Raw genomic sequence first — 16,938 nt, forward strand, 5'->3', positions numbered from 1 at the left:
ACCCCTGCCTTTCCAGCAACTACAACAGAGCTTTTTCATTCAGGACTAGCCTGGTTGACAGAGGCTCTGATTACTGAAGGCACTATCTACATTCATTAATTCATTTCCTTAAATGCATCTGGGACTAAAGAAGTTTTGTTTTACAGTAGCAATGTTCTTTTAATCTCTGCTGACAGACCAGAGTCCAGATTCTTCATGATACGCTGCTGTTTCTGAGATGCACTTGTTTTCCATAGAGGATAAATCGATTACAAGCTATCTTTACAAATGCAACAGTGAGTCTTTCCTGGTGGAATTGGTGCCCTTGTCAAATACCAAAATCTTTTCAGGGAATCATCTTTCAGAAAAAGGAATGTTTAATGGCATGATTTTGAAGTTCTTTAAAGGACTGTGGCCTCCAACACTCTCAAAAAGGGAGTTTCCTCTATTTGCAGCAAACCCAAGTTTGTTGATCCTGCAAACTGATGTAAATAGTGGGCCAATTCCAAGTACAATCCTCCTTAGTTTAGAGACAGAACTGATCTTAGATTTTTAAGAAAATGTATTCTACTCCAGTAACTTCAGAAAGTCTTTATTTAAATTAGTGGTAGTTAATGGAATTATATGGAATTTTAAAGTCTCTTTCTCCTCTTTCAGTAATGGAAAAAATCAAAAGCTTTATTTCTGATTCTTTCTGCCATGTATTTTGCTGATATTGCGGTACAGTTTTTCTGCTTTCCTGTCTTAACAGTCTGTATTAAATTAAGTATTAGTAAATGTGCTCTTCAATTTTTTCTAATATCACTTCTATGTATTTGCAGATAATAAGGCAACAGTTTCCACAGCTAACGACAAGAAGACTTGGAACCAGAGGCCAATCAAAGTAAGCAGTGTATAATATTATTATTATCGTCTCACAGAGGGCCCCATTTGGCTCTGGCTTTACTGAATAGAATTGTATAAGATCAGGGAATAATTTGTCCAGTTGGAGACTTAAAACACAACTTTGAATAAGGTTCCATTGTAGTCTTTACGTTGTCTTACTGATTCAACAGTGATCCTGCAAAGGTAGCCTAATGGAGGCCGTTTATTGATTTCATCAGCAATATTTTCCATATTGTTCCTATAATGTTTTTCACCTCAACTCGCTTTACACAATGTAAAGAACATTCACACCCAGGAGTAATGGTGCTAGGGTTGGAGGCTGGGAAATGACAGCTGGTTAACATTATGCTTCAGTTTAGAGGACAAGTGGTAGAAAGCTATCTGGAATTTAGGTAGGAACATACATTGGCCTAAACTGAAATTGTCCACATGCCATTTTTCCTATGTAATTGTTGTGGTTTAACCCCAGCCAGCAACTAAGCACCACACAGCTGCTCACTCACGCCCCTATGGTGGGATGGGGGACAGAATTGGAAGAGTAAAAGTGAGGAAACTCATGGGTTGAGATAAAAACAGTTTAATAGGTAAAGCAAAAGCCACGCATGCAAGCAGAGCAAAACAAGGAATCCATTCACCTCTTCCCATGGGCAGGTAGGTGTTCAGCCATCTCCAGGGAAGCAGGGTTCCATCACACATAATGGTTTCTTGGGAAGACAGACACCATAACTCCAAACGTCCCTCCACTCCTTCTTCATCCCAGCTTTATATACCGAGCATGGTGTCATATCGTATGGAATATTTCTTTGGCCAGCCTAGGTCAGCTGTCCTGGCTGTGTCCCCTCCCAGCTTCCCATGCACCCCCAGCCTTCTCACTGGCAGGCCAGCATGAGAAGCTGGACTGTCCTTGACTACTTAGGAACAACTCAAAACATCAGCATGTTATCAGCATTTTCTCATCCCAAATCCAAAACATAGCCTCACACTAGCTTCTGTGAAGAAATTAACTCTATCCTGACTGAAACCAGGACAGTAGTGAAATCCAGCATATCTTTAGGTGATCAAGGAATTAGTTTATTGCCTTACCCAAAAGATGGTACTTCATGGAAACAGTTCATCCTAATTCCAGAATGAGAAGTTGATTCAGAAAGAACAATGAACTTCCTGGAGTATTTGACTTTTTCCAATTGTTGACAAGATGTGATTCTACTACAAAGAGGAAACAGTGACGTTTTTATACTTTTTTTCTGATTGTGGACTCCACGAAATTTTTCCAGTGGAGTTTGGATCTTTTTATTGTAAACATAAGCTCCCTAAAAAAAAAAAAAAAAAAAAATATATATATGCTTTTCTTGATTAGCTTTCACAGAATCCTACAAGGTAGTCTAAGGGTAATCTTTGTAGATCACAAGTGGTAAACTATGGAGAAGGAAATGAAAACCTGGGAGAGTGTGTTTGCAAAATTTTGCTGGTAAAGCTTCTCTTTCAAAACAAAGCCTAGAAACACAACATTACTAAATACTGAGAAACAAATATGCTATGAGAATTGAATTTACATACTAAAGCTAGAATGACCCACTCTTTAAAGGAAAAAAATAAACTAAGATGGTGAAAGAAAGGCTATTAAAATTAACTTTACTGTGCTTTTCTAACAAGTGGTCCATGCCAAGGACTATCTCTTTGATGGGACCAAACGTCCTTTCCCCCATCTTGAGATTCTCCTACTTCTATAACTAAGCTTTCTTTTTCTAGAGCACTCATATTTAAGCAGCTGATGGAAGATTTGAAATCTCTTCCCAAATGTAAATCCAGAGCTACCATAACATCAGTCATAACAGAGCTACCAGAAATCTCCCAGGTGCAAATTCTGGACTAGTCGAACAGCCTATTAGGAAAGCGTGATAGGTCCGGACTCAGAGAATCAGGATCTTGATGAACCGAATCTAAGTTCTTTGGAAGTTCATAAAGACGGAATGAAAGCATGCACAAGTTGCTTTATGGAAGCATTCATATGAGAGTACCTGCTTTAAGCCATCAGATCCCTCTGACATTGGCTACAACTTTCTTATTTGTCTTCCTATTTAATGAAAAGAATAAGGACTGCTGTACTTCCAAACTGGAGCTCCTCCTGCAGCTCCAGGCATCTCTCAGAGGGGCAAGATGCTCTTGATCTGCTGACTGAAGTTGTCTTGTGTCTCTAAAAGCTACGTCTCTTTACTCTCAGCGAGGTTAAAAATCAATGAAACATAATATTTCTTGTATATTTTCCCCCTAACCTGCATGCTTATCAGAAGGGCTTACAGGTCAGATACTCCTCTCATGCCACCTTTTCTGTAAAGCATGCTGTCTGTGCTTTGCAAAATCCTTAGCCCCTGAGAGTCCCTGGACACCCCTGTGAGGGAGATCATAGTCACTCAAATTTCACAGCCTCAGTAGGTATGAAATTGAGTTCTTCTGCTCCAAAAGAAGATGCCTACATCTTCGTCAGTGGTTAACACCCCAAGGATTACAGCATACAGAAGAGGAGTCCTTCTCATTTGATCCAGTGCAGAGGAGAGTTATAAACACACACATACTGCATGCACACTGTACTTCTTTACAGTAAATACACTCCTTGCTAGATCCAGCACAGCTGTAACTGAGCTCTGGTTTTGTTTTCAGAAACATCTGACTGCATTCCAAATAAGTGTTACATAAAGAAATCTAGGCATTAACACTTCGGTCCTGTTATCACCAGCTGTGCTGACTGATTGCTGCCAGAATAATTTTCATTCCACTTCCCTGCTACAGCAAAGAAAATTCAGCCATAGAAGTGGTTAAGATTATCTGACTTCACACTGTTCTGCCTTCAGTCTTTTTATAGCACAGCTGCCTTGTAACGTTACAAAGTTCAGAGATACAATGGTGCTATACTCTTGGTCATCAGTTGTGAGGCTTTCTTTTTTGCAGCTGGGTCTATTGCTGTAAGCATGTTCTCTATTACACTGAGCTTAAAAACAGTACCACCACAGGTGAGCCATGAGAAGGCAGCTAAACATAAAAGATGATTTCTTTCTGTACTGTCGCTTGAAACTCTTCAATTATGTACACAAGAGGTTAGTTAAACTGATGGAAACTACATGGTGTAAAGGGAATTTTACTTCTGTCTTTAAGGGAGTGTTGCAGATACTGGATCCATGGGAGAAAAAAGCATTCCACTATTTACCACAAAAACAATTGTGTAGTCTGCATGTTATTCTTTATGGATCAAACTTTCAAGCCCTGTTTATTGAATTAATTTGGGGTTTTTTTCTGCTAGAAATGCAGAAAAGTGCTTGGAAAAGAATCTTTGTAAACTGCAGCAGTGAGTTTTTGCCATTTGGGATGGTAAAATTACTGAAGGAGGAAGCTATTTGGAAAAATTTCAGAGTTAATTTTTCTATTGTTGTCTATATGATTTTGAAGCTACCTGGAAAACTATTTTATGTAGTTTACTGCCAAGTGAAGTATACCAGAAATTAAATAATGCACAGTGACATTTCACTACATTTTCCAGGCTTTCATTCTTTTTTTTTCTTGAATTGATTTAAAAGGAAGCTTAATATAAGAGACTGACCCTATTTTAAGTTCAAGTGAACAGATCTGCTGACAGCACTCTGAAATCAGTAACTGGCTGGGGAGAACAACAAACATCTGGAGATGGTAACTTCTCCTGCCACCATAGTGGGATCCAGAAAACAGTGTCTCATCATGGTCTGATAGGCTTTTGAGAGGCTGTAAGGACAGAACTGGAAGATCATTGAAAATCCCTCTAGGAAAGTAGAGTAAATCAAAGGTATACAAGCAATACAATCTTGTGATGCCTTTTGTAATCATTAAAAACTTAGCTGATGAGTTGGAGGTGTCTACAGCTGAGAAACTGAAATAAAAGTTAGCAAATTACGAAAGGAATAAGATTACCTTTGCTGCTTTGATGCAAGAGTTAGACTGGATAATCAATGCTTCCAACTAAGCTGTAGCACGAATTTGTGCCATAAGGCCACCGATCCATTTTTGTAGCACAGCCACACTGTGTAACTCCCACTGTGGTCTGCACAGAGTTACAATGCAGCATCTCACTGATCTAAGCCCAGTGCTGATGCTAACTTATGAAGCAACTAATTTTGAACTGTAGATTTCCTACTATTCATTGCTTTCCAGCACAAGCCTTTTTCCTCTCCTCTCTTTTCACTGAAGTGTTTTCAATTTTTGAAACATTTCTGATCAACTAATTTGCAATAAAGGCTTATGCTTTTCAGGGATCAAAACAGCCCTCAACAGTCAGAGAATCAAGGAGCTGAAAAAACAACAGAAGGGCCAGTCCAGAGGGTCTGTACCTCTGACTATTGCTAAACTAAAGGAGCAGCTGCACAGCAGAGCTCTGCCAACAAGTAGCTTTAGGATGCTTTTTTTTTTCCTAAGAAGAAAAAAAATGCAAGTCCATTATTTTCTTACCCTGCAACAGTCTCAGCTTTATTAACTCCGAAGAGAAATACTTTTACCAGATGGAATGAAAATTGGAAGCCCAATATATTACCGCAATGTTCTGCTACTGAATCAATGCTTGTTAATAATATATAAACTATTGCACAGTCTGTTTTGCTGTAGAAATCATTAGCATTATCAGTTTCTCTTACCCCCATATATTTTATTTTTGTTTAATTTTACAACAGTCAGCTTTATAAAGTGTACATCTCTGTGTATCAGGTACCATTATTATGGAATTGCAGTGAAAGAAAACTCCCAGTATTATGATGTGATGTATTCTAAAAAAGGAGCAGCCTGGGTCAACGAAACAGGAAAAAAAGAAGTAACCAAACAGACAGTGGCGTATTCACCACGATCCAAACTGGGAACATTACTGCCAGAGTTTCCAAATGTCAAAGATCTAAATCTGCCAGCCAGTCTGCCAGAGGAGAAGGTAACACTTTGGAAATCTTTTCTCATCTTGTCTTGTTTTTTTTTCCCTGCTCTGGATGAAAGCTTTATCTAAAATATAAAGACTTTAAATTAGACTAAGTTTAATAAAGTTTTGACTTTATTAACAGGGGACTGAATTACTTCATGTAATAGGAAAAAATATCTTCCCTTAAAATAGACAGCTGATGCTATCAGCTGCATGATATTTCTAAAACCTGTGCATGTTTTTTTTAAAGTTACATACAAACAACAGGTGAGGTTTGAGGATAACTGTTTTTAATATGTTACAGCTCTTTAATCTGTGAACACATTTGATGGCAAACTGAATAGCAGTTCTGATGGTCTCTTGAGCAAAGAGAGACTTGGTGCATTTCTTATCCTTCTATACTAGAAATTAAGAGAATCCTGTCTGCACATATGACAAAAGTCCTCTGGCTGCTCTTGGCTGAGCTTGCTAGTTTTCTGATGCTATTCACATGTGTAGTATCAATGTGAAGTGGACAAAAGAATAGGGTTTTGTAGTTCTTTATGTCCTAATTAGGGCCACATTCTCGTCTTTGATCTCACTGAGGCTTTTTGCTCCTCTTACATTTGAAGAATCCCCATTGACATAGTAAAATCCATGAATTCAAAGGGAGAATTTACTTTTAAGAAGAAACCTCATCTTAAAGCTATTCTAACTAATCTAACTAGACTCTAACCGATTTCATTATTTTTGCAATTGTGCATAGGTAAGATAAGAAAAAAACTTACTTTTTTGTGCTCTATATTCTGATAGTTTAAAAAGTGGATTTCCTAAAATAGAGTGGTCTTTTGCGTGTCTCCCTTTCATTCTTTTTCAGGTTTCTACCTTTATTATGATGTATAGAACTCACTGTCAGAGGATACTAGACACTGTAATAAGAGCAAACTTTGATGAGGTATGGTTGGAAACTACAGTTGTAGTTTAATGATATATATAAGATGTTAATGGATCTGAGCTCTTATTTTGAATGTGATATTACAAACTTCTGATTTTGTGGTGGCTAATCCTTTTAATGAATAATGAACAATAGCTATACTTGAGTACATAATACATGGCTGATAGTGTTAAATCTCACTTATAACACTGTGCAAGTTAGAGGGATAAAAGCAATGGAATGTTTTTTTTCTCTGCATTCTCCAGAAAGATTAAGGTAGCAATATCCCCTTATAAGATGTTGGACAATCCACTTCTTACAACTCAAGAAGTGTGTCCATCACCACTTTTCTAAGCTTAGAGTTGGGACTGAGCTCTGTTTGAAGGAGTTCCTCTGGATGTTCAGCACAAACCCAGGGCAGGTGCCACAGACAAAATGGTGGGCTCTGCTGGTCTATTAACAATGGCGCAGGGCAGTGGGGGGCCTACAGCCTCCCAGACATACCAGAAAGCTATAGCTGAAGTCCCCAACTGCTCAGTTGTACTGCAGTGCAGCTAGGAATGCACACACTGCTCAGCAGTTGATACATCCGTTACAGACAGATAAGGTTTGTACCTGTTGCATATCTGACTGAATCTGAGGGTTTCCTGGCAGTGCATGCAGACAGTTTTATAATTAGAGCTGAAAAATAAAACATTACTGGAATGCAAGCAGTTTTATATTGCATGTGGAGATGGCCTCTAGTCCAGGAAAACAAACCTGACCACAGAGATGCTGAGGGCCTGATTCAAATATGACATCTAGGTCCTGGAAAAAAATCAAAGGAAATGGGTCTTTTGACTCTGCTTCTGAACAATGGCAAGAAATTCCCTGCTTTTCTTCCTCTCACTGTTTAATTCTCACACTCTTCTTGTTTAAAGCTGAGGCTCTTTTAAGTCATTGTACCCAGTCTAGACGTTTCCATGTGAGAGAAGTATGTGCCACATATTCAGGAAGTTTTGCTGGATGAGACTCAGAATACTTTCTTAAGAGCTGGACGTTGTATTTTGTTAGCGAATCTGTTTGTCAGGTAGGGAAGGGGCTGAGCAGCAACAATATATAAATGGCAAATATTCTTTACTGCACCTGGTGTGATTACTTATTTCAGTACAGATTGTGTGCAAAGGGTTATCAGTTACAAATGCTGGTGTTCTGACCCCTGTAGAACTGACACCTTTATTTCCTAAATGAAAATTTTCAGAGGTATATTTTGCTGTGTCTGAAAACTCCTCCCCATTTTCTTTTTTGTCTTTCTCCATTCTTTCTTTTCTTTCCTTCATAGTGGAGGAAAGAAGAAATCCAAAAGTGTAGTGTTTCTTTCCAAAATGAAGACAGAAAATGGTATATTGACCCCTGTAAGCCATGTGCTATCCTCCTCTCCCTCCCTGCACCAACCCTAGATTGCATTCCTTTGTAAAGACAGAGAGCACAGAGAGAAAAAAAGGCTTGACATGTGGAAGCCAAAGAGTTACACTCACCAGCCATTGATGGAAGGTAAAAATCTGGTGGTTCCCATGGGTCTCTAATGTAGTAACACAAAGACACCCTGTCACAAACTCAGAGTGTTTCCTCACCCTTTGGTTGATTATCCTGTTGTGCACTGCATTACAGTATAAGCCTGTCTAGTTAAGGAATATGCCTTGCCTGTGTTGTACACAATCAGTCCAGCTCTGGGCTGAAACAAGTGCTATATAAGCCGAGTCATTTAAGGAAAATGGTATTTTTGGCCTTTGATTATTTTCACTTAAACATTCCTTCTTCTTCTTGTGATTGCAGGTTCAAAGTTTTCTTCTGCACTTTTGGCAAGGGATGCCTCCTCATATGCTGCCCGTGTTGGGTTCTTCAACTGTAGTGAATATAGTGGGAGTTTGTGATTCAATTCTGTACAAAGCAATTTCTGGAGTTTTGATGCCAACGGTATTACAAGCATTGCCTGACAGGTCAGTATAGCTAGCAGCACTGACCACTTTTAGTTCAGCTGTCTTTGTTATACCTGTTTTCTTCGAGAATGGCACCAGTTCTCAGAAAGCTGCTTGCTGCCACCTGTTTCCTGAGTTTAAATCACAGTGTCAATTCAAAGGAGCAGAAGAGCTGACATGTTCCCGAAGAAATGGTCAGATTTTAAAAAGACTTGTATCGTGAAAAACTTGTTATTTTTTTGTGATAAAGGATATCACTTTCCTAGCTTATTAACATAAAGCTGATAGTCATGTCCCAACTTTCAGGTGATGTCAGAAATCTGCAGGCTGCAGAGTGCCACACTGTCTTCTAAAACTTTCAAACACTTTTCTGGTAGTCTGGGATAACAGCATTAGGGTATTCTGAATTATAGTGACAAAAGGAGCTGGCCTGGCTGCTCTGTTTGTAAATATTCATATACATATTCAGACACTGCAACCTAAGCATTTGTCTCTGTTTACACTCTTGGAATCCAGTTGTTATTATGTTTGCCAGGAGAATAAAACGTGAAGATCATACTTGTGAAGTCTTGGACAAGCTGGTTTAATTTAAATACTACCCTATGAAGAACAGGTGCATGCTTATTTTAGGATCACTGTATTAATATTAACAAGTATTTGCATCCTTTGTTTAAAAGCTAAATTCACTTCATTCCATGTGGTAGATCTTAGCTGTTCACTTCCTACCTGGAGCTCATCTGAGTCTGAGAAGTATTGTTTATATAGGTAAAGCAGGACAGAGATCAGCAGTTTACAGCAAAAAGTGTAATCACTGAGTGCAGTCAACCTGTTTCCCCCTTTGATTTTCCTAATATGAGCATCAGGAAACTCTCTTTTTCTAAATATATGTGTACATCTTTAGTATTATTTGATGCTTTCCTGAGGTTGAGTAATTTGTAAGAATATTGCTCTAAGAGTTTATTATTGGTGTTGTATATTTGGCCCTCAAGATTTTAAAGCTGTTCTAATTATGGCAAATGTTTTCAAGCTGTTGTTCTGCTCTCCTAGACACACTGTATGACTGCTAAAATACAGGTGAAGTATTATTTCCACAAGAAACCTGTGTAGGCATGTGCTTTCCTTGATAAGACATGTACATTTTTACAGGCTTTGCCCCTCACCCCCCCCAAATCTATTTCATTGGAAGGATTAAACAGAACAGCAGTCCTTTTCTCAAGCTGCTTAGTTCTTTCATAGCAAATAAGGAGAGACTTGAGTGTGAATATAGACTTTTGTAATGCATATAAAGGGCCAGATTGTGGCTATTAAGCCATAGCCTGCACTGGAGGGGGTGAAGAAGGGTCTCACTGCAATGGAAGCTCCTGAAGGAAATCTTGCTGACTCAGCCAGAATCCTCTGAGGAACTGCTGGAAACAAATGTTGGCTGTCCAGAAAAGCCACTTTTTAGTGGGTGCAGCAGTTGCAATTCATCCCCTATATGTCTGCGTGGAGCAGAGCAGGCCTACGGCCATGTTTATGTTACCAGCTCTGTTCTCAATGCAGAGTGTTATGAGTACAAACAGAAAAAGCTGCCTGGCTGAAAGAGAAAGTTCCTCACATCTTTCCTCTCTCTCTCATTTGTGCATCTCAAGTACTACTACAGGCAGTGCAGCTCAGTCTGACAGAACCAAATGTTAGGCTCCCCTGCACAACACCCTGCAACTTTTCCTGAAAACTGTCATTTTATGTTGAGCAATTCCAAGAAGAGCAGAATGAGCTGCCTACCAAGTTTAGCAGGCAATGATGGAGCCGCCGGGAAAGGGTAGTAAGGGAGAGGAGAGAAATCTCATTTGTCTGGGAAAGTTCCTGCCTTGTGCAGAGCTAAGCAGGCAGGTACTGCTCCACCCCTTCTTCCCCCACCTGTGTGGACTTGGCCTGGAAATTCCTCCCCACCATCACCACCCACTCATGGTCTCCAGCCTGCAGCAAAGTTGGTTGTTGCTTCACTTGCACATCCCTGTCTACATCTCTATAAATGTGGCCACACCTGAGCTGAAATCCAAAGCTTGATCTATTGTCTTCTTTAAAAAGTGGTGATTTTATGTTTTTAATGTTTGTATAGAGTGGGAATGATTTTATTTCAAGCTAAGAATACTGTTTATAAGTATGAATGCAGTGCAGCGCAGAGACTTCCACTCTGAGGTTTTGAACATGGTGATATGTTTTCCTTTTCCTGCAAATATTTTCAGAAGTTTATCTTCATGCCTACAAACCAAAATATGTTAGCAACTCTGCATAATAGGGAGTTGTAAATAACTGACCCATAGTCTTCATAAGTTCACAGATTTTATAGAATAAAGCACAGAGTAAACCTGCTCTGATACAGTGATTTCTCTTTTCAGTTTGACGCAAGTGATCCGAAAGTTTGCAAAGCAACTGGATGAGTGGCTGAAAGTAGCTCTCCATGATCTACCAGAAAATCTACGAAATATCAAATTTGAATGTATGTATTGCCCAAACTCTGTCCTATTAACCTGGGATGTATATAGTGTTTATTGGATGTATATAGTGTTTATTGATTACAAATTAATTGGAGTGAGACCAGTGTTCTTTTAGGAATTAAAACCTGTCAGCATTATAAATCTTGCATTCACTTACAATCTCCACTTGTTCGTGAGAACCAATTTCTTTTAGTGAAATGAGGCACTGCTCAATATGAGAAGAATTGCTTTTCCTTTCTTGTGGATTCTGATAAGAAATTAATTTTGTTGATAGTAAGCAAACATTAGGGATGATATTAGGCAAAGGAAATTATTAAACAAACCTTTAGGCTAGCACAATTTGAATACAGCTTGAGGCCCTTACTCAAAAAAGTGCCAGAGTTAAAAATGAAGGAGATCAAATTACCCTGTCACCACAGGAAAGGGCACTAGTCCTTTTCAGACGTGCTTTGTAGATGCCTGCAGTGCACATCACCTATTGATAAAGCCTGCTTTATTTCACAGCTCTCAATTCTTTGCCTTTCATGAGCACTAAATTCCACACCACAAAGTTAAAGGGGAAAAAAAAAAACCCCAAAAACTAATTTAGGAGAAGGATTAACTATTTTGATCAGCATGGAAAATTAGGTGTATATTTTACTGAGAACAGTTAGGATGTAAGTTGGAACAACTAATTTTTAGTTGTTTTTGCATTGCTTACTAATATATTTTAAAAGTTACACAAAGTCAGAACTGAGAATATGCTTTATCATATCTTTGTCAGTTCAAAAATTTTGAAAATCTGCAACAGCAAAATCTTTTCCGATCTTAGAGGGAGAGACAAAAAGACAGACAATATGTTTTGTAGTCATTCTTAATCTGTACCCTTTAACTGCCTCTATACAGTACAGAGGGGAAACCTACTCTGTGGCCACATCTAATGCCTGTTTGGATAGATCAGCAAGTCTTTGGTGATTGTAGTATAAAGAAAAACTTGAGAGCATCCTAGCTTTTACATGAGCCTCGGTTGCTTCTGCAATTGTTTCTTCCTCATGAGAATTTGTGATAGTGTACACAGCCAATGGAGGTACTGACAGGAGTAACTGCAAGCCTTGGTCAGGTTTGCAGTTCCCGAGTCACAGATGGCAGACAGAAGATGCACAATACAACGTTTTAAAATCCAAGTATAGGAAGTATCTTAATACAAAGGCCATATTGATTTGAAAAAGCTAAAATAGGAGCAGAGGACTGGCAAGTACCTCTGGGGCCATTTTACCCCATAGTATGTTAGTACATCATGTAATCTCTTTCAGAAACTTTGATCAAATTCTACCTGAAACTGATTTTAATTCCTACTAGTCCAGTCAGAAGAGTTCTCCAAAACTTGTTTGCATTAAGACTTAGCAACCTTTTCTAATTTACACACATAATGTAGCTATCATTATTTTACACCCACTTGTTCTTGCACCAACATTTTTCTTTCTATTAAATGGTTCTTTCTGGTCTTCAGTTCCTTTGTGTATCAAAAGAAAATTTGCTGTGCTGAACAAGTGAGGCTCTTCCATTGTCCTTTACATTTCTCTTGTCATCTCATTATTCACCGCATCTATAAATCATTGCATGTAATATGCCTCTCTCAAACTGATTGAGCATCCAGATTTAAGGGTTTAGGTCAAGGTTTAAACTAAGTTAAAACTGGGTTATTTGAATGATTTTTATGTAGCCACAATTGTATATAGGAAACAGGATATAGTTTTTTGGTTCCTGTTTTAATTTAGTATTTTCAGAAATAATTGTCTTTATTTAGCACATTACATAAATATGTCTCTCTTCTTTCCTGCAGTGTCTAGAAGATTCTCACAAATACTCCGGCGACAGACATCACTAAATCATCTCTGCCAAGTAAATATTTCAGTTACCCAAGTTTGCTGAATGCCATTTTTATTGACTTTTCAAATAATTTTATGAATTGGCAGGCTAGACTTTACCCAAAGAGGAAGAGATCATGTTAGCAGTTTGTCTCCAATATTTATTGTGACCACCTTTACAAAACCAAAAAGTAATCAGCAAAAAATGCTTTTCTAGACAAGTGGCAACCCCTCATCAATAAATTCAGCAGGGAACTTCTATGAAGCAAAATTACTATTTGATTTGAAGATGTGGTTCATTTCCATGAAATAAATGAGAGGCATTCCTTTGATTTCAGAGCAATTTGTATCAGGCCTATTGTATGTTATAAATCAAATGCAAATTAGTAAAAACGAATATGATTGAACCACTGGGGTTTTAAATAGAAATATTCTTGCAACCATAGCAAGTGAATATAAAAACTATTCTGAAGTGTTTGTTTTTCACCAGTTAGTTTTGATCACAATTACCTATCAAAAATTCATGAGGCCGAACTCTGTGTAGTATAAAAAGGAGGAGGATGCATTGAATTCATTGATGTTTCACCCATGTATTGGAGCAGACTGTTTTCCCTGTTGCACTGAAAGCTGCACTTTTGGAAGGTGTATCCAACACCCCAGGTTAACCCTGTAAGTAGTGAAACCCACAGGAAGAAGCTCTGGGGAAAAATAACACTCCTGCAAGGACTTCTTTGTAGATTTCTTCCTCCATTGTTTTAGTGGTGGAGGCAGAGATGCCAGAGCTACCTTTCCCCAAACATTGTGGATCATCACTGAACTTTGGAGGTCCGTAGGGATTCAGAGGAAATCAAGATACAGAGACCACAACCTTCTGCATCAGACCTGGGATCAAACAGTTTACTTACATGAAGAACTCTTCAAATGCATCATTTCCTTGTGGAAGCGGATAACCTTAGTGTGGGTTATCATCTCTGCTTAACTTACAGAGATCTGGTGTATGTTATATGACCATGACCTTATGTCACTTACTTTCCTCTCAGCCCATCCTCCCCATTATCAACAGCAGACCGCTGTCTTTACCAGCCAAGAAGCAGATCTGATGTGGAGGCAAATGAGCTTTAACCTTTTCACATGGCTGAAGGAAGAATGCGAGTCTTCATAGTTTGGGAAAGGGGAGGGTGCAAACCTGATTGGGTTTTGTTTGGTTCTGGCTTGACTTTTCTTGTTGGTTTGTTTTTTTTTTTTTTTTCTTTGAACTGGAGCTGGTCAAGAAAATCAACAGAGTTGTTAGAGATTGAGGAATCTAGCAACAGCCCCACCAGATTAGGGTTGCTCATCGGTGTTTGTGGTGGATGCAAGCAAACCACTTGCAGTTGATTAAAGTAGGCAAAATGACTTGGGAGTTCTCTGTGGTTAGAGGGCCCTGTAATGTCTGTAAGACATCAAGCTGGTGGGTGGGGGTCCATGAGGAGAATCAACTTAGTGGGCCTAGCTAAGGAAGCGTAAAAGGGGATAAAGCCTATTTTTTAACCTAATAAACCATGAACTAATGAATAGATTGGATTGGATTACAGGCATCAAGAACAGTGATCCACAGTGCAGACATCACATTTCAAATGCTGGAGGACTGGAGGAATGTGGATCTGAATAGCATTACCAAACAAACCCTCTATACTATGGAGGACTCACGGGAGGAACACAGAAAGCTCATCATGCAATGTAAGAGCAGAACACTCAAATAAAGCCAGGTTAACTTGGTTTCCTGCTGGAAACAGCACAGTGAAAGTAACATTGTTTTTGCAGCCATTTGGTTTGCTTGGAGGCTTAAGATAGAGACATTTATCAAAACGTAAGGCAAAGCCCTGTCAAAGTCTTATGTTTTGAAGCATAGATCTGGGCACTCTTCCATGAACAAATTTCTTTCTAGTATCCAGAACAGCCAATGGCACAAAACTTGCACCCAAATTCAGGAGGACTTTTTTCCATGAACTTGAGCAAATTAATTCTATGAGTTAACCACTGAATCTGATAAACTCCAGTCTCTCCTGCTGTAGAATTCCAGGGGAGTTGTCTTTTGAATGGCTTTGACACTAAAGTGACTGTGTATTTGAGTCCCTTGTAAACTTTTATTTATAAAAATATCCCTTTTACACAGTGTTTTCATAAACAAGATCATTTGATGGTGAAAGCTTTTACCCTGAACTTTTATAAGTAGAAGTCCCATATCAAGGAAGCACATTGGCTAATTTAGATTCTGCCTAGTATAGTGAAGGGCATGAACTGAAAAGTGACTTTGGAGATGTTGGCAAATTGGTTTTAGAGTCAAAATTCCTTGCAAATATAACATTTAACTTGCATTGTCCAGCAAGTGTGCATGGTTGTAAGCTTAAGTGTAACCCTAAGCTCACTGAGTTTGTCCCTCTGAGGCACCAGAGGTGACCAGCTTTGTCTTCAGCATCATTCATAACCTCAGTTCCCTGTAAACCCACCAATTGTATCGCCATTTCTTTCCTGAGGATGACCATAATCTTTTATCCAGAACCAGCCTTAATGGGGAGCAACCCGGGCAACCACTTGTGGGAGCCCTATGAGGGTAGGTTTGCTAGTGGGGTAACTCAGTGAGTGGCTGGGAAGAGGAGGGGTGACACCTTCACATGCACGCTGGACCCTGCAAGGTTGACTTTTGCACTCGTCCTACTGTGTTACTCCCCAGTTTACGGCCAGGCCTTGCATTCTCTGTTAGCTCTGTTTTCTAGCAAGAGGTGCTTGGTACTCTTTCCTCTCCTTCTTAGCCCTTGATTCATTTCCTGACATGGCCCTCTTCCCTTTTGAGGAGATAGAAAGTTGACATGTCAGCAGGGGAGGTAGCAGGTAGTGAGGCTGGAGTCCAGAAGATGGGTGTGTCCTTCTGCCATCTGTTAGATTTTCAATATCTATCCAACAACCTCACACTGTCCAAAAAAGAAAGAGTTCTCAAAGTTATAACCCCTTACAGCAGCAACAGTTTTGGCCCGCATTCAGAAAGTTCTTACTGTTTAGGAAAGCTTTTAATTTATGTGCTGACTAGTTAAATACAAGTTTAAGTGTAATCAAATCAAATGTAATTTTCCTGAATGCTAATGGATTTGAAAACATGTTTTTCCATGTTTTAGGCCCATATAGTCCAATAAGCAATTACCCAGAAATGGTAACCTTATATGAATGTTCATCATGAGATGGGATTCCACTGAGATGTGCAGATATGTCTAGAGATTATTGTTGAACTTACGTTTTTTTTTTCCCCCCCCATCTTTGATGTTTATTCTACTTGGCCAAAGATCTTTTCAAAGATCGCACTTTGTATGATTCATATGATACGGAATTAAGACCTGCTTTCACATTCTTGGTATTAGTAACCAGCAAAGTACAATTTCCAGCTACTGTAACTGGGGGAAAAAAAAGCTTATAAGCCTATAAGCAAGCTTAGAGAAAAACAGAGAAAAATCACTAGGTATAAGAGAAGCTCTTTCCTGCTCTGCTATAGTAGCTGTCTCTGACATAGTTTCTTCTTTATTCCCTCTTTCTCAGATTCTGTTGAGCTATTTTTAACAGTCACTAAAGGCTAAACAGTTCCTTTTCTCAAATAGGTTGTTTTACACAGTTGCATTGCTCCAGCAGCAAAGCAGGCAACTGATTTTTTTTTTCCACTCTTGCTCTCCTCTTTGTACAGCATATGAATTACTTCATCTGCTGTATCAGGCAGTTTTTGTCCAGCCAAATACTCAGGTAAGGAGACAAGATTTAGATTTCTCTATGGTCCTGTTCTAAATAAAGATTGCCCATTCAATGAAGCAAGATAAGGGTAGGCCAAACATCATTATTTCCCTTCTTCCCCAACTAATGTTTCTGACTATTCAGCCTTTGCAAGTCTAAGTTAAACAAAGTTAAAGTCAGATGTGAAGCAAATGCATTCCTG

At 38.9% G+C, this 16,938-nt stretch overlaps 1 protein-coding gene across 1 annotated transcript in view; it reads left to right on the forward strand.

The window, feature by feature from the left end:
• RFX4 (regulatory factor X, 4 (influences HLA class II expression)) overlaps window positions 1-16,938 on the forward strand; it is an 87,270-nt gene that overhangs the window by 39,166 nt on the left and 31,166 nt on the right. The window contains exons 6-12 of the mRNA XM_010288622.1: window positions 801-862; window positions 5,587-5,800; window positions 6,642-6,719; window positions 8,514-8,677; window positions 11,038-11,138; window positions 12,959-13,017; window positions 14,558-14,702. Of these exons, the coding sequence (XP_010286924.1) occupies window positions 801-862; window positions 5,587-5,800; window positions 6,642-6,719; window positions 8,514-8,677; window positions 11,038-11,138; window positions 12,959-13,017; window positions 14,558-14,702 (823 nt within the window). The remainder of the gene's footprint in view (window positions 1-800; window positions 863-5,586; window positions 5,801-6,641; window positions 6,720-8,513; window positions 8,678-11,037; window positions 11,139-12,958; window positions 13,018-14,557; window positions 14,703-16,938) is intronic.

Source organism: Phaethon lepturus, unplaced genomic scaffold (genome assembly GCF_000687285.1).
Source record: "Phaethon lepturus isolate BGI_N335 unplaced genomic scaffold, ASM68728v1 scaffold14666, whole genome shotgun sequence".
Lineage (NCBI taxonomy): Eukaryota > Metazoa > Chordata > Aves > Phaethontiformes > Phaethontidae > Phaethon > Phaethon lepturus.